General features: G+C 35.9%; 1 protein-coding gene and 1 long non-coding RNA gene across 5 annotated transcripts in view; both read right to left on the bottom strand.

The window, feature by feature from the left end:
• The window catches only part of LOC102677565, a 168,165-nt gene that overhangs the window by 39,399 nt on the left and 109,540 nt on the right, over window positions 1–19,226 (bottom strand). For all 4 annotated transcript variants that reach the window (XM_006615364.2, XM_031510326.1, XM_006615363.2 and 1 more), the window contains 3 exons: window positions 19,029–19,183; window positions 18,014–18,925; window positions 16,074–17,900 (listed from right to left, as the gene is read on the bottom strand). In XM_006615364.2, the coding sequence (XP_006615427.2) occupies window positions 16,074–17,900; window positions 18,014–18,925; window positions 19,029–19,183 (2,894 nt within the window). The remainder of the gene's footprint in view (window positions 1–16,073; window positions 17,901–18,013; window positions 18,926–19,028; window positions 19,184–19,226) is intronic.
• On the bottom strand, window positions 8,244–9,060 carry LOC102677484. The gene is made up of 2 exons (XR_421754.2): window positions 8,629–9,060; window positions 8,244–8,559 (listed from the first exon to the last, which is right to left on the bottom strand). It is a non-coding gene; the product is annotated as an uncharacterized LOC102677484 (long non-coding RNA).

The following is a 19,226-nucleotide window of genomic DNA, read 5'->3' as shown; positions in this document are numbered from 1 at the left end:
TGATCTATTCAATTACGCAACATTTCTAGAAAAACGGTAAAAAAAAAAAAAAAAAATAGAAAAATAAAAATCAAAAGGCATGAAATATATATAGTTTTTATATATATTTAAATCGCCGCGTACCTTCGTATCCGAAATTTATTGCTCCCGAAGACCATCGTGCCGATGCTGCCCACAATGTTATAAATGCTCAGATTCAACATTTGTTCATCGGCAGTGTGCTCGTATTGCCGTGTCACAAACACCTCAGGTCATTGTATCTTTTCCGCCCGAGGATGTTGCCACTCGTGTTTTCGCCTCGCCTGTCTCGTCACCGTACAACCAATCACACATTTGTCAACAGCCGTTTACTTCCCCCGTCACTTGTTTTCGTATATACCCTTTAAACGGAAAGAAACGATCGAGAAACAACGACAACGACGAATAAACTACGATTGGCACTCGTCGCGTGTATAAATCGAATCAATCGCGGTCACGTATCGATATCACTGTTGACAGATGTCATCGATTCTTTCACAAGAATATCCACTCGATGCAAACTCCACAAATGCTGACAACGGAATGACTGGACAACACGGATCGCGATCACGAATGCCGCATTCACAGTGGGGGAAGTCAAGCGAGCAAGAGGGAAATAGAAAGTTGGTAGAGTGGTGGACAAGGACGGAGCAGACGACATTAGCCGAAGATTCACGAAGCGAGACGAGGAACTTGAGCGAGAGACGACTGCGCGGCGACAGGTCAACGTGTCTCATTATCTTCCCCTCTGATCTGAACCGGCAAACTATACGCATGTAAATAGTGCGGGAAACGTTCATGCTCGCACCCCTGAATCACATTAATGCTGTTGACAGGTAAAGCTGGCACTACTGTGCTACGATGGAAACCATCATAAGATGTATCTGGCCGAAGAACCGGTTTAATTTGATGTCTGGAGACCGGCAAAATAATAAAATTTGAGATATATGATTCGCTCTTTTTTGAATCGCCTTTCATTTCGTGGCAACTTTTTCGTATTTCGAAAATATTCGAATGAAATGAGAAAAAAATTTAATGGCAAAACGAAATTTTACATATCGATCGACAAATTGATAAATAATGTGAAATAAAACGTAGCAAAATCGTATTTTATTATAATCGCGTGTACATATTGTTTAAGTTTACAGTGTATACAGTAATATGATATACGAATATTGGATTCGTTTTTACTTTACAAAGAATGCGATGAAAACATACTGAAATAATCAAAAAAGTTTGGCTTCTTAAGGATATCGAAACCTCGTTGCTGATCCTGTGAGAAGGATACTATAAACGTTATCTACGTTGATCTGTACCAACTGTGATTATCTTTTTCATGTAATAAACATGATCGAGATATTCAATTGGTTCGTGATTAAATTTCCGCAACATCGAGAGATCCGAACGTGAATCGAGCATATGCCTCGTAATTTATACGAGCTTTTTGTAATCTCTGATCTTCGACAATGCGTTCTGATAATATAAGATTTTACAACAAGGGGGACTGTTGACAAGGGGAAGAGGGAGAGGATGAAGTAACGGACGACTGTTACAGATATTGCTCGATTTTGTGAAAAAATTGAATACTTATTTATCTTTTTTTTTTTTTTATTAATGTTAATATATTTTCTTTTTTATCAATATCAGTATACGATAAAAACGAATCAATATGTATGCAAGTACTCATTGGATATAATGTAATTCTTTGTAAGTAAAAAATAAAGAAAATATATAATGTAATTTTTTTATTCGAGTTTTAATTTTCAGTTTGATCAATTTTATAGTTTACTTTTATTATATATTTTTTTTCTTTTTCTTACTTTTTCATTAGACGAATCTCTATTAGACGAATGTTCTATCCATCCCATTATTTGATCGGACTCTATATAAAAATTCCTTTTATTAACCGATAAAAATTTTTTTTTATTCTTTGAAGCATATTCAAGATATATTCTTCTATTTGATTAATCTATTAGCATTATATGCTGCACGAGATCTATATGTCTGGGACATATGTTTCTCAGAAATCATAAGCGACATCGGGCATGTCTATATACGTGGCACGTCTAGTCTTTCCTCGGTACGTTAGCCACGCTTATTAGAAGCGAAGGGCGGCCAGCCGTGTTCAGATACCGCCATACATTTTTAACAGTTTCCTCGATCTACGAAGGTCCGGTCCTCCTTTTTCGCATTCCCGTATAATAACAGGTCTGCACGCCGAGATCAAGCGGATCCGCTCCTCGTCCCAAGACAGAAAACCGGCACAGCCCCGGGCGATTGTCGTAGGTAAGTGAGTTTGATACACAACGCGGTTGAATACTTGGTCAAGACTTCTCTTATCCCTCTCTTTCTCCACTGTGCATCTTCCACCACCGATCGATCGAAAATGCGCGATTTTCAATGTTCTTCCGTATTCGGTGAAAGAATCACGAGATTCGTAATACAATACACATATCGAATAAGATGGAATACGAGACAAAGAGAGAAAACATCCCATTTGATCTATGTTTGATCGATCGGATGAAATGGCGAATCGAACAAATTAAAATAAAAATTTGTACCGATTATGATGTCTACGATCTCTCGATGACGAACAGAATTCACAAGGATGAAACGTGAAGCCACGATAACATGGCGAGATTCACGGATGAATATGGTGATGATGATAAGATAGAAGAAGGAAAGCGAGAGCAGAAAAAAAAAATAAAGAAAGAAGGAAAGAGAAAAAGGAACGAAAAGGAGCGCATCCAAGCGGGCCAGTTTCACTTGATTTTTATGGGCACACTCTTGGGCTGCACGCGTACCACGCGCATGATGAGTAATAATGTGGAGGTATGTTGTATACACACCAGCACCGTTACTTTTTATCCTGCTCTCCTTCCTCTCCCGTGAACAATCTCCATGAAACTCGATGAGATATACGATTTCGAGCTAACATCGAACAAACGATCGAGCGTATATTTTTTTTAAGAGATAAGCAACTCGATCCTCTCTCTGGAATTCTATTTTGGCGCCAGTTTGGGTCTGTGATTGGATGGACGTCGACGTCGGACGTCGGGAGATCGTCTCGAATCGGGCAACTTTCCAAAACCTAGTCTTAGCCGCTTTTCACCTCCATCAACGTTCCAACCATTTGTTGTTCTGACAAAGGATTATTATGCTCACGGTTTAAATATTGTATGGAATTCTTCTATAAAGGACAATCTGTGGGCTTAATATCACGAAACGTACGAGTTTTTCGCGAATTGTTTGTTCTTTCGTATGAAAAATTTCGTATTATTTTTCAATATTCGTTTTAGCTTTTTGGATACGAGCCAAATATCCAGTATAGAAGAAATACCACCTATTTGACGCATGGAATATAAGATCTTTCTTATATTTTTGATTAAATTGCAAATGCCGTGATATTATCATCATTTTATATAAATTTATATGTATATTTATATAAAGAGAGGAACACATAAGGACAAAACTCGTGGAAGAAGCATGACATATTGCAAAGTGGCGAGGCTTGTTCCCATTTATCAATGGAACGTATTATCGGTGCACTTCCGTGGACAGCTGAAAAAACGACGCGGTAGAAAGTGCGTTTATATTTTGCTCTCGTTCTTACAAGCGGAATGACAGATTGCGAGAACGAGGGCAATGCTATCTCTTCAAAGGCAAAGATATTTTTCTTATCATTAATAGTAAAGGACGGTGAATTTTGCAGCGAAAGTTTATTCTTTGGAATCGATTGTTAATAAACACTTATAAGAAATAAATGGTTTCTCGATCGAAAAGCAATTCTTGTTTGAAAAGTTTCGAGTTACCGCAATGATACATTTTAACAAAATTTTAATTTCAAAGTTAAATCTATTATTCGAAGATTTTTACAATTTTAATATATTATTTATATCTTTGTATTTCTTAAATTATTTTATTTATTCTGAACTTTTTAAAAATTTTTTTTAATTTAATTTAAAAATTATAAAAAAAATTGACAACTAGTTATATAACGTATCTTTATATAATTTCATCATTCGGTAGATTTCGAATCGTTTTTTTCGACAACAAATAAAGTAACGATATTTCGATAAAATTAAAATATTCAAAAATGAAAAAAATTTTAATATCTAAACGAATCCAAAAATATATAAAGCTATTATAATTTTATATAAGCAACTTTGATGATGATATTTGATGATAATAGAATGATCATAACAATTTTTAAAGAATCGTATAACCACGCTTAAAAAGATCAGTTTAGCTTAGTAAAAATAAAATAAACTTATAATGGCTTTTACAATTTAAGAAAAAAATATAAAATGGAATAATAGAATGATCAGTTGAAAAATATTCTCTCGATCGTATAACGCGTTCAAAACTTCCGTAAAATTCCATAAAATATTCAATCGAGAATGGCTAATATAACGATGAAACGAATGAGTAACCAGGTAAACCATCTGCTGGGTGATGTCATTAGCTATTCTGGACATCGGTAATGCCTTTAATTTAACCGTCGTGTATATAGTATAGCGAACGTTATTCCGGTCTGCTCTCGACCCTGGATCGTTTCGCGGGCATTCAATGATTTAAACTGGCAATCGATGCCTGGCAACCAGTCAACTCTCGAAAGAAAAACAAACTGCGAATCACGCGTAATCGCCTTCGTCCATTAATTTAGTACGCATCTTTTCATTTGTCAATCTGCTTTCGAAAATAAATTCACCGGCTGTGTTTTATTATAATCTTGTAATGTTGAGAATTCGTCATACCATATTGTCGATCAGATTTGCGTCGATCTTTATGATCTCGCTGATAACTGCGTCTCGTTTCTCGATGCTATACTTCTCTTTTCATCGTTCCACGCACATTTCCGTATTTTGTGTTTATTTACCTCGTTTTTCTTCTCATATAAAGAATTCTCGTTATTCTTTGTCTATTTTTAAGATGGTCCGTCCATTCATTTCTCGAGATAATTGTTTGCCAGATGACTTCATCGTCATCTGTTTGCCAGAAAGATTCGGTTCGAGGTAAATTCGTCGAAATTCATTATTATTTTTTCCCGAAATTCTGGAAAATTGACAATAAGCATAGTAACATAATTATAATATGTGTTTAGCAACACATATAATATTTTATTATATTATTGTGAGCAGCGGAACGAATGAAATATAATGTTCGATTCTCATAATTATTACCGTATAATCTATTAATATAATATTTCGCTTTGAGCATACATAAATGAGTATATAATTTAGAAGTATCATATTCGTAAGGATATCACGGGAATATACTATCATCGAATTTCAATAAAAAGAATTTATTATCATTGCGTTTACTTTATCTTCTAATATCGATTGCGATTGGTCTTCCATTATGAATTTATTTGAATCGAACGTATTATATTCGATATTTATTTTCGAATATAATTATTTATTATCTTCTTATTCATTCTTCTTGGAATTCACCTTGGACAATGTTAATTTTGCAAAAAATATCACAGTGAAATTCCAAGTAGATCGCGAAACTATTCAAAATATATGATTCAAATCGATGGTTTGTATCTGTTAAGGTTTACATTTCTTTGGAATTTCTTAAAAAATAAAAAGAAAATCATAAGAAATAATGGATCTTCGAATTTTCGAATTTCTGATTCGCTTATTCTCTTTATTGTTATTAATTTCAGTAATTCGAGCGTCTGTTATCCTATTTATATACATCCCAATAACTCGAGATCGTGATAACGCGTCCCACGTTACACGCGAAGAAGATTCGCTAATAATCTCTGTATGGTTTAATGGCAATGGTCTTCTCGCAGGTGCAACACGTGCGGTTATCCCTGGCCACTGGTGTCACTGACCCACGGCAATTTTCCAGAGAGCAACGGTCAACGATTTCCTCGGCCGTGTCGCGCGAGGTCGTGAAACGTCGCGGTCGTTTATGCGCTCGTTCGTCGTTGGATCGGTCGACCGGAAACTTTATGATCCTGGTCGTTTATTGCACGACAGTTTGGCTGCACGTGGCTACGAACAATCGTGAAGCTTCGGAAGCATGCACAGGAAGTTAACGTGTTTTTCGTTTGGTCGTTTGCGAAATCGGGAGCCACCCTAGCTACGATAATAAAGTCGTTCTTTGAAGAACACGTGACTGACGAAAAAGGTTTTGCTTTTTGAGATCTGTTTTGAAGTCTATTGAAATTTGAAAGGAGAAAATTCGAATTTCAACGGAATTTCAAGGATATTAAACTTCAATAAAGTTTTTTTTTTTTATCTTCAATAAATATATATAATTTTATATTGCTTGATTATATTGATAATATTGTTTATATTCATTTTTATCTAACTATTTTTTTTCTTTTTTCTTTAAAGTACGTTCCTTATATATTTCTTTAAATTTTTCAACGATACTTCGATACTTTTACTCGAAATGTAAAATATTTCATTAGTCGTATCGAAGCAAAAAAATAATTTAGATAAAATAAATAAGAATAGTTTTTTTTATACATATATAAAATTATTTTTTTATTTTAATATTGGATTTTTCTTGATTTTCCAGATTTACGCACGATGAAATTTTAATGAAACGACATGTATACAATAGGACAATATACCGCAGATAATACAATCGCAAAAGAAAAATCTGGAAATTATGTCATTATTTGTCGTTTCTGTTTTTTATGTTTTACGATTAGAACCTTGAACGCCTGATTAACTTCGTAACTGAAACAATCTTGAAACCTCATCGAAATATGAAATGGAGAAAAGAAGAAGATCGCAATTTTATCGCAAATTTAGAAGTATGCCATTTTTTTTATCGCAGATCGTTGATAATCTTAAAAACGCGAATATAGACTGATAGAGTTCAGAAATTCTAAGGATAAGTATGTGTAAAATTGCCGCGATGAAAGTCAAAGAAAAGCAAAACATTTCGAAATAGCTTTGAACCTTATCGAGTGTCAACATGGTGAATTGATGTTAACAGAAGGCTAATTAAAGAAAAACACGAACGAAACTGGACTATTCGATGAGAACGAGACACGATGGATGGATGGTAGGCTTCATCATCGAGGACGTAGGTGATACACGTGTTTACCCAGGTGCAGGATGACACGAGCGAGGATATTTCTTCGTGAATGGAATTAGCCTCGATCGAGATCACGAATAAAAAAAAACGATCAGTTCCAACATTTTGTCAGACGGTGGTTCTAACGGTAAATTACTCGGTTAATAACATCGAGCAATTTAACCATTTACTCGTAAGATAAAGTGTCGCCATGAAGATATACCGTTTCTTGAGACGCTCCCGTGAATCCGTGTCCGGTGTCCACCGGTCTCGACTCGGTGCCTATTGTCTTCCTCGTCGTTGTCATTCCTGTCCCCTGTCACTTGGTTCTTATAGCTCCCTTGAGCTCTCTTGGCACAGCTGTTTCCTCGTCAACGACGAAATACTGCGATGCTTCGCTTGAAACGAAGTCAAAGTCGCAAAGTCGAGGTCATTCGTTACAACATCAAACTAGAATTCTGTTACTTTGCATATTGGAATGAAGTTTTCGACAAAAATGTTTATTTTTAATTCGATAAATCGAGATATTAATTTTTTTAAGAATAGTTTATAAAATAACAGATTTTCTTATCAAAATCTATAATCATTATAAATCTGTAATCATTATATTATAAATAATAATATATAAAAGTATATTATTAATCGTATATTATAAATTAAACGTATATTTATATATCTATTCTAATAACGGGTTATTTAGGAAATATTTGAATTGATTCGACGATAGACATTTTCATTCATTAAATATATTTTCTCTTTTTATCATTAATTTGTCCTTTAAGTTATATGCTTTTTATCTTAAGAAAAATTTTATGTCGTATAAATTTTATATTTTATAAATTTAATTCTTTTAATTTACCGCTTTAAAATTTAAAACTTGTCTTATTTATTTTTGTCGTTTCTTTGTTTTAAATGTAAAACTATCAACATAAAACTATTCAATTGATAAACGCGTACATTTGCGATACTTTGATATTTTTAATGCAAATTTTTCCAATACTTCTATACTCTTAATGCAAATTTGAAAACTTTTAATTTTAGAATTATCACTAAATATGTAATGAATAGATTATAATAAAATAACTTTATCTTCATCAACACTTTTTTACTCAAAAATTGTAAATTTTAATTTTAATTATCTCCTTGTTATTGCAGCAAATGAACGATATTACAAATGAAGTTATCTGTTTATTACGTGTAAATTATATGTGTAAATTTTACATTGACTCGGAACCAATATGATTATGAAATTCCGTAAGCACATCAATACTTTCTTTTTGTTGGATATTAATCGGTTAATGAAGGCGTATAGGCTACTGGTATTACTACTATCGTTCCTAAACCCGCTTAGAATTATTAGTCAAGATTGTATGCAATTGACCTCGTTTCTTGGTAAGTCGTCAAACGAGTCCCGCCACGAACGAAGAGAGAACATTACGAGTCTGTGGAAGGCTACACTCCAAGGACCTCATCGCCGCGCTCAACTTTCCGACACTAACAAAAGTATATTCGTTTACTCATGATATAGAATGAGAAGATAAACATCATTTCTGTTTTAATTACCTGCTAATAATTAGCCTAGTGTTACAGTATTCTTGTATTACACGTATTTTTGTTACAGATGATTGTGCGAATAATCCATCTTCTGTTGAAAATTTTGCTAAATGAATTTGAATAACGAGAATGTGACTAGAAATAATATTTTAAACGATAGAACGAAAAAGTGACGGTTAGCGATCTAACATCTGCTCGCTTCGTCAGCGAATTTTTTATTGCGGCCTTGTTCTCGAATGTCGAGCAATTTTGGTAGCTTAAACGCACCAATCAGATGGAAGATGTGGAATGGCTTACGCTGATTGGTTCAGCCTTGACACCAACAAATGCATAAAAGGCGAAAATATTGGGAAAACATGGTTAGTTGTACTGTGATCAGCGTGTGTGATTCTTTGTGCGAGAAATTTTTTTTTTTAATAAAAAAAAAAAAAAAAAAAATTTTTTTTTTTTTTTTTAAAAAAAAAAAAAAAAAGGGAAAAAAAAAAAAGAAAAAAAAAAAAAAAAAGGGAAAAAAAAAAAAGAAAAAAAAAAAAAAAAAGGGAAAAAAAAAAAAGAAAAAAAAAAAAAAAAAGGGAAAAAAAAAAAAGAAAAAAAAAAAAAAAAAGAGAAAAAGACGGATTGTACAGAAAAAAAAAATTTTTTTTTTTTTCCAACACACCTTTTTCCCTTTTTTTTTTTTTTTTTAAAAAAAAAAAAAAAAAAATTTATTATTTCTGTACAATACGTCTTATTCTCTTTTCTTTTTTTATTTCTTTTTTCCATTTTATTTTTTCCGATTTAAAAGATTCTCGAAGGAAACTTCTAATTAAATAATTGTGCAAATAAAAATTTTATTCATTTATTCATTTCGATACTTATCTGAATAATGATCTATTTGAAAGACAAATTATTTTATTATATTTACTAGAGAACCGTGTATAAAGATATTTTTTCTGTTTTCAATTCATCGATTAAAAACAATTGATAGATAAAAAGAGAATGGAAGTTATAAGAATTTAAAAACATTTTTCGTGTCTTTGTGTGAAGAATATTTTAAGCAAATCTTTTCGAAAAAGATTTGTTCCATTTTTTTGATCTATTACACAATATGGATAAATTATTTGTATAATTTATATCTACGAAGACATTGTTTAATCATAGATACAAAATAAAAATGATAATAAAATAGAATAAGAAAAATGCAATTATGATAAATTTCTTTTCTATTTTTGTTATTATCTATCTTTTAAACTAATTTCGATAAATTATTTTTATCAAATACTTTCCAGAAAGATCTTGCGTATAGTCGCTAATAATGAAAGGCATTGTTTTCCAATATTTGGTTAAATAAAATTTTATTAGAAATTAAAAAGATTATATTAAAAAGATTTTTTTTTAAAATTCACAATTATGCAACGCAAAAAATATCTAGTCCAATTTCTTTCTTTTTATTCAACTCTCAATTATTCTATCTTTGTAAAACTTCGATATACAAAAATCTATAATTAAATAAGTATTATATTATATTTCAATTTTCCTGCGAAGTGAATAAGAAATTGTTACTTCAACCAATCAAAAAGCTGGTAAGGCTTGGATTCTAGACGAATCGGTGTGTAGTGACGTCAGTCTATCATCAAGAATAGTAGATAGAACATTCGTTACAAGGATGTAGATATATTATAATTTATATGGAATTTGATATTGCCGTATAATTTCTAGATTATTAGTGCTTTTGTTTAATATATGTGTGACTAATTAATAATAATCCAGTATTATGTCAAAATTGAATTATGTTTTGAACTTTTTTTGTGATTCTTTATTGTTCGTATTTGAGTTTATTTACCGGTAGTTTTTTATTATTGTTTGAAGCAGCATTTGAAATTAAATTTTTGAATTTAATTATTATTTTATTTAATACATTTATTCTAACTTTTATTTGTGCAGATTATCATTTAATTATTGGCTTCGAAAATGTTATACGATAGATCGTGCATAACTCGTAATGTGATAATAAGATTTATTTTAATAAAAGATATATAATAATTACTATAATATTTCTTTTGTCTTTTTACTATAATATTTCTTATGGAAATAAAAAAATTTTGTTAGATCAAATTATTTAATTCAATTTTATTTATATATATATATACGCACACACACTCGATTCTCATATTTCTTTCCTATACGTGTCTTATATCCGTGCGTTCAACTCATATTAGTATTTATGTTTTGATTTTATGCTCAAGGCTGAAAACGTTTTCTATGATTCATATTTTTGTATTTATTTTGATATTTGTTCAAGGCGAAAAATATTTCTAACAATAGTCTTTCCAGGAAATTGGTAGTGTTCACGTTCGTATCATATTTCGACGTGTTTTGATTCTTTTTTTCCAAACTGCCAACTAGATGAAATCGCGATGTTATTCTTTTGTCGAAAATCATGGTGTTTAGAAGTTCTGTTTCAAATTTTGCTTTTGATTAATCAATTACGTAATATATTATTTCTATAATTATTTTATTTTTCGTATATCATTATTTAATTAATCCATTTATCCAATAATTTATTGAATATTATTGTAATTAATAATTCTTCGATGAATAGTTTATTCAATTTTTTTTTTAATTAATCTATTCCATTATTAACGTTATTACATTCTAAAATGAAATTTGAACTCGTTTTAATACAATTTCGGTGTTAATTTCATACATTTTAAATATTTATCTAAAGATTTGATTATTTTTTATGTAAATTGATAGAAGTGGTAATAATATTTTTGTATCAAAAGAAAATATTTTTTATTACATTGTGATAATGTATATCGATTTGTCAAATAATTCATAATATACATCGATTACATAAATTATTAAGAAGAATACTAAATAAAGAAATTATATTTTTATCTTATAAAATATATTAGATTATATTTTTTATTCTTTCATCATTTATAACTCTCGATTCATAATCTCAGAAAAATACGATTGCGTAACAAATAGAAGAAAAAAATAGAAGAAAAAAAAAAAATGAAAAAGAATTTTCCATTTCAAATACATTCTTCGTTACTAATGCAATTTTTCTTTCAGAAAATTGTGACCGTATGCAAGCAACGATCGATAGATGTTTGTGTCGATAATAATATTTAAAGCGCAATAACTGTAGATAAATTTAATTACAATGATTATTCGCGAAAAAAAAGAGTCCAGTGCTTGTTCGCCGATTGGATAATATAAACAGACGCGAAAAAAGCATATTAATGATTTTATTATTTTTATTTTTTTATTTTCAATATCCGTTTTCGGCAGAAACTAGAATCGATCATATCTCACGCGAAGAGATAATTAATCTTCTTTTTTTTAATTTAAATTTTTATTCGAAAACTTTAATTTTTAAAATTTTTGTGACTTTTTATTGAAATTTATTTCAGAAAGTAATAAATAGCTTTTTTTTGTTGTGCCGCATAACGATCAAAAGTTGTTGGAACGTTTTACAAATATACACCAAAAAATTAATTTATTTGAAAATAAATAAATTTTCGCGCAAATGAAAAATGGATGGGATAAATCTTCTATTCGCTACAAGTGGGGGAAGGAGGAGGAAAAGGGAGGAGGATCGTCATTATTTGATATACGATATTATAATCGTATCACCGTATACATAATAATATCAATGGTACAATTATATATTTTATAAAAAATAATATAAGATAATTGACTACAAGTACATTTATTATATTTTTTTTAATTAAAACGTGGAAAATTTAAATATAAATGATAGGTAACATCTCGTTTCGATTTTTAAAATTATATATAAAATATATAAAATTTTTTGTAATTATGTTATTAGATATTACAGCACGAAAAAAGAAATATTATGATTTTTTATAAGATTGGTATTTTATTTTTCTGATAGATAAAAAAATGTAAAAAATATAAAAAAATGTATGGAAAAATGTATGTATGCTTTCGCATTGATCGAAAACCGATAACTGTAACTAAGTTCGATAAACATATATTGATGTCTACATGTTTTGTGGATAATTCATCGATTCCTTATTCAAACAAGGGGAATTTTTATTTCACGATACGTCGTTGCTCGATTTGCAAATAAAATTCTTAGTTTCGAAATCGCTTATCAATTACGGAATAGTTCGTAGTAGAATAAAACGAACAGAATAAACACGCGATAAATTTTTTTTCACGATCGATCGAAATACGTTTTCATTCGTTGTTGAACGTTACGAATGTTTGATCATAATCAAAATCGCTTCAAATACCAATAAATATAATTTAATATATATATAAAATAATTTACATTTGATTCGTGAGATTATTGAACATTCGCTATTGTGTATCGATAAAAATGTTATTCAAATACACATTCTGATAACATATTTATCGCGTCGTTCATCATAATATGAAAAATATATATCGAGTATATCGAATATTATTTCGTCTGACTTCGTTTATTTCTATGCGTTTACTGGTAGACAGGCGGCACGATTCCGAATTTGTTGTTGACGAGAAGCGTTTAGAAAGCATTTTGAAGAAACATTTCAACAAAGAAAAAATGTGATAACGAAATTCAATCTAATTTCTTTTATGTAATAAAAGAATAAGTATTCGAAGATTCTAAGTACTCTCTTGATAAAATAAGAAGAATGATGTCGCGATAATACGATGTAGATATAGCTTTTTTTCTTGCGCGGTATCATCCGTTACGAGTAGCGAAGAGACTCGACGACGAGTTTTTCCAGTATTAATCAGAAATATTATCGAATAAAAAATAAATTGACGAAACGGTAGAAACTTTATTGAAACGAAGATTTGAACGTACAAGCGTTACATTACCGTATTCTCTAACTATAGATAGACACGGATATACATATCATCGAACGAAACCGAATAGTCGACGAATTCTCACGCGTTCAATTGCTCGATCCGTGCGGTTGAAACAGCAATGGCACAGCGAGCATAATCGAGCGCCAAAGAACAGGCAAACACGCCCGTGGTGCCACACGGGTAACCTTTTTTCTGACATTTCTGCCTCGTGGCTGAGTTTAGCCGAAAGGTTAAACCTTTGCGCGCGCAAAAGAGAAAGAAAAAGAGATAAAGGTGGTGAACGAGGAAGATCAACAGCATTCACGTTACAACTATGTCATGGAAATTTTTGTTTGAAGTAATAATTAGAGATTAGTAATTAGATCTATTTTTTATCGTTATTGCTGGCAAACATAGTGGAAGAAGGATATACAAAGCGTATAAGATTCGAAAGAATTTCAAATGATTTCGATTCTGTTATTAGTAGTAATAGTAATAGGAGTAATAGCAAGACGTGGATATCTTTTGTTTCTTGTTCGCACGAAGGTCATAACGAGCGTTTGATCCTCGAACCGTATCGCGAGGTCGAAATCCGTTGGAAGATCGTTCGACCGTTACAGAAGTCAAGTTGGTGGTCATCCAATCAGAGCGAGAACGAAACAAAAGAAAGGTGAAAAGACTTATCGCCTCGTGAGATCGAGACTATATCCTGTACTCTCCATCTAACGAGTCTATCCTTTGATGAATTCAAAGCGACCGTGCAATTACTATTAATCGATCGGCTATTAATTTCCTGCATCGCGATTAAGCCGTTCGAATTGTTTGAAATAATAGTCGCGACAGATCGATCGAAGAACATTTCGCGACCCAAAAAATCATCGACCGACAAAGAGGAAAAAGAGAAAAAAAGAAATGGAAGGTCGAGTCACGAAAAAACTCGCATAGAACTCGATTCTTCGGATAGGATGGAGAGCGTTTCGCCGTTCGATCAATCTTGCTTCCAAATTGTTCTTTTCTTTTTTTTTTTTTTTCACGCAACTATCGCGATTAGTTTCTGTCGACTCGAAATTTTCCATCTTTCGAACGATCGATCTTTTTTCTTCGATTCGGCGATGTAATACGATTTATCGGGCGAAAATATAAAATATAATATAAATATAAATAAAAAATACGGATCGGAAGAAGGACGATTCCGCGGATTCCCAGAGTTTTGAACGAGAATTCGCGTGGACGCGAGGATTAAAAGTAGCGGGGATCGTAAAAATAGTTCCGTTCGAAGTCGTTGGAAGACTGTGGCCGGACGCGATTCAGGGAAAGTCACACGCTCGTAAATCAAGGCGGTAATGGGACACCGTTAGATTTGCAATGATAATCCGATGGTAATGCATACGATTCGGTCGAGCGAACGAACGAGAAAATAATTAACGAGGCGAGCCGAACTATCGGCATCGCTGCCGTTCATCCCCTGGGATTTACGAGTTCTTAGATTTAAAGCGGCGCAAAAACGAGCATCGAGGGATCTCTGGTCTGGCTTCGTTGCTCGATAATCCGTCGGTAATTCTTGCTCAACGCTCTCGTATCGGGTTGGTAACGATTCCGCTTTTACCGCTGTTCCTTAGCACGGGGAGTCGAGATTTTCTTTCCAGGAATATACGTATACATAAACCGCTTAAAGAGAAGATGATTCGCGAATTTTTTTTTCATTCTCGTCAGATTTAATCTTTGTTAATTCGCAAGGGAAACTTTAGTTTCGAACTATAAATTCACAGGTTGGCATTAATGGATGAAAAAGTGCGGTGAGCGGAGAATTAATAAGGAGAAAAATGTACAATGTTTTCTCGAAATCGACTATTTCGCAAAAGATATTATATACGTATGTATCGTAAGTTTGCAAAATTGTTGGACGACTATTATATCGTTTATGTCATAGGAATCGAAACTATAGCGATCAGAGCGCGATAGCTTGTGGAATTTAAGAAAAAACCCCTCTCTCTCTCTTTCTTTCTCGCTCTCTCGTTACTTTTCGTTTCATAAATGAAAAGCAAACTCATACCTGTTTATACTCGTTTCTCGAAAGATGCTACGAAAGAAGGGATATGTTTCTCGAGAGATTTTTCGCGAGAGTGATCTATCGATGTTGGAAGGNTCGTTAATAAGCTATTTCGTCGACAGTTTAGGATAAGGTATGTATACATNATATATATATATATATCTAATTCGACCGATCGATCGCATAATAGAGAATCGTACGATGGGACACGTTGCACGGTACAATACGTATAATGGACGACGATACCGAGAGTGCGACAGCAACAGTTCAATTAAGTCGTAATTACGGAATCGTATGCTTCCTGCAACCGAAATTGTTGAAAGATCGCGCATACCGCGCGCCTAATGCGCGACCGATGTTTCTACGACCGTAAAAAAACGTAAAGAGTTTGTGGAGGTTCTTGCGTTTACGAAGCAGGATGGAAAAAAAAAAAAATCGACGATTCGACTCGTAAACCGTTGATCGAAAAGCGACGATTCTTGGCGAAAAGATCGATCGTCGGAATTTTCGACGCGACACGGCATTTCGCATATATTCGGCGTAGTAAGTAAAAGAAGAAGTTAGACGCGACGAAATAAGAATTGGTTGTAAAAGAAGATTTCAAACTTACCCCTGCAGGGCGTGCGGTGGAGCCGGTCGGGGCGGTGGTGGCAATGACTTTCTACCCGCGGTGTTTTGCCTTGGCGCCAGAGGCGGAGGAGGAGGAGAACTCGGAGAAGCGTTGGTAGAACCGCCGTATCTATCCGTGGGGCATTGAGGTTGAGGCTTTTGCTTCGGTACGTCTATATATTTGGGGGGGAGCGCGTAATAATTCCCTCTTTGCGTCCCGTCCCCGCTGTGACGCGATTGATGGTGATTATTGGCCACGTATTTGGGAGGCTCGTGATACTTCTGAGGGCTCGATTCCGATGGATACATCTTTGAATTGGCTTCGTAGCCCGTCTTCACCGGGCTACCGATCGTGAAACCGTGACTCCCACTCTCCAGATACTTGGACGCGCACTTGGAGTTTTCCGGAACGGGCAAGTAATTAGGTCTGGCCGTTTGATTGCTCGAGCCAGTTTTGTCCGCGTTTTTAGCCACTTGGGGCTGAGGCCTCTGACCGGAAGACGATTCCAGCCTCTGAGCGGAATCGTTCCTGAGCAAACCGGAAACGTCGATTCGCGTCCCATCCACTCGCATCGATTCTTGCCGAATGATCCTCGGCTCGACGGGTACCTGGGGGGCGGGCCTCTGATTCCCGGAGTCGGTGTATCGTTGCGAGATGAGATCGGGCAATTGGGCCGGAGGTCTGCCCGAGAAACCTCGTTCCTCCGATATTCTTCTGGCTGGCGTCACCCTACCGTTCATCATTAACTTTTGCGCGGACGGATATCTCAAACTGGAACGACCGGTGGCCACCATTCTGTGCGTGGCGAATCCAGCCGAGACCCCGTTCTCCAACACCATCTCGGATTCCACGTGTTTCAACGCTATACCACCCCTGACGAATTGATGTTGTTGCTCCTGCTCCGCCTGCTGGTGGGACACAGTGGTTTTCGCGGCCGAATTCGGAGACGATTTTCCGGAGGAAAGTTTCTCGTAATCCCGTTTCGATCCGTGCTTCGATCGTCTGATCGAGTGTCTTTCCAACTTGTGCCTGTCGCAAGATCTATCGCGAATTTTCGACTCTTCGGACGATTGGTGATTGTGGTGGTGAGCGGTCGTGGCCGCGGTCGCGGTCGCGGCCGTGGTCGTTGTATCGTTGAAGCAATCGTCGCTCAGCTCCGGTGGCGGAGGTGGCAGTGGATCGTCGCAATCGTGAACCTCGTTTTCGGTTACCGTTGGGGGCGAGGGTGGAGGCAAATCGGGGCTGGGTACGCGATCGTTGTAGACGTTTCTCAGGTGTGGTTTCTTGGGTGGCCTCTCCGGCACCCAATCGTCTATGGATATCGCCGGCCCTACTATCACGGGACCTAGCAAATCCGTGGAAAGGCTGCCGCAACTGTTGCTGTGTTGATGCTTGGGACTCGACAGTTCCCCCGCGTTCCCCTGACCCTGATTCCTGTTCCCGTTTTCCCGCCAAGCGCCGCTCGCGTAATCCGAAGCGGAGCTGGCCCTTCTCGAGGACGGTGGTCTGGGGCGGGGAGGTGGTTGAGGGGGAGGACTTTGGGGCGCGGCGATCGTTTGGCTTCCCTGGGCCAATTGCGGTTCCGATCTCCAGGATGCCTGATGATGTCTCTCGTAGAACGAGAGCAGAGCTTTTTTCTGTATCGCTTTCAACGTTGGATCGGACACTCTGTGACGCTTCTCCGGGTCTAGATAGGTGTAGCGCATTTGTTGCTGTTGTTGTTGCTGCTGCTGTTGCTGCTGCTGCTGCTGCTGCTGTTGCTTCTCTAGTTCGTTTATGCGCTCCGCAACTGAAATTTGCTGAGACGGCAATGCTGATGACGGCATTCTGGAAGAGAGAGAAACAGAGAGAGAAAAGAAAATATATACGGAGAATTATTTTGCGAGATCGTGACCGCGATCGTGGTCGTCGGTGAACTTTGCGAAAGAAGTCGTACATACCTCGAGGATACCTGCGTAGAGTCGAGTTGAGGTTGAGTAGTGGCAACGGGATACAGCTTGCGTTGATTTCGTTCACGATCCAAATACAAGACGCTCTCCGAGTGATGTCTCTGGGGAGTCTGAACTCTGGCGCTATGAGCGATCAATTGCTTGCTACACGATAATCCATTGACCTGACTGACGTCCGACATCGATCCGTGTATAGGATGATTCCAATTTTCCGGGCTTTGGGGCGTCGTGCTACCGATTTGCTGGCGTATGGGACTTTGAGGCATCGGTTGAGCCAACGAGCCGTACTTATCACCCTCGATCCTCATCGAATTGTCCCACTGCATCGACGCGGTAGTCCCGCTTGACGATACTTGCGACTTGTCCACCAATGACTCTTCGTCGATACTCGACTCTTGCCACTTGCTCTCTCGTATAGCGGACGAAACATCGGCCGCGTTGCTCGACGCGTTGCAATGATTGATCACAGCCGGTAAACTGGATCTACCTTGACCCTGTTTGTTACGATCGTTCATCGAAACTTGCCACTTGTCCGGCCATTTTTCAGCCCCGTGCCTCCCCTTTGCGGTCGGCGACAAGCCGCAACTGGTGCTAACGTCGCTCATAGATCCTTGCCACTTGTCGCGACAACCGTTGTTCCCGGCCTTCTGGGATAAAACTCCACCGTTCACGCTGCTCACGTCCGACAACGATCCGTGATGCCATCGATCCGACGTACCCTGGCGGGCCGGCAACCCGCTTGACACGCTCACATCCGACATCGATCCGTGCCATTTCAGAGTCTCGCTGCTCGATGCGCTTCCGCTCGAAGTCGTCACCACGCTGTCCCTTCCTTCCCTCGAGGTCGAGTCCTCCCAAGTGGATGTCGGCCTTTGCGCCACTGCCTCGCTGTCTCTTCTCAATCTAAACGCAAAATCGAATTCGAACGTGAATATACGTCGACGTCGTCAAAGCAAAGAAAAGAAAAAAGAAAAATCGGTATAAACGTTGCGGATTTTAATCGCACCTGTCGAGGAACGGGGTGTTGGTCGTGGAATCGACACTGGACACGTAACTGTGATAACCTTCGGATTGTGCGTAGCTAGCTTGTTGAGAATGTTGCACTCTCGTGTATTCCTCGAGGCCTGCTTGCGTTAGAGTCGACTCTCTATAAATGTCCACCTACGAGGAGAGAAGAAATCGGAATCGTTATCCTCGAGATCCG

This window comes from Apis dorsata, unplaced genomic scaffold, assembly GCF_000469605.1.
Source record: "Apis dorsata unplaced genomic scaffold, Apis dorsata 1.3 scaffold_221, whole genome shotgun sequence".
Lineage (NCBI taxonomy): Eukaryota > Metazoa > Arthropoda > Insecta > Hymenoptera > Apidae > Apis > Apis dorsata.
Note: the sequence above shows the minus strand (reverse complement) of the source record. Positions and strands in the feature narration are given on the sequence as shown.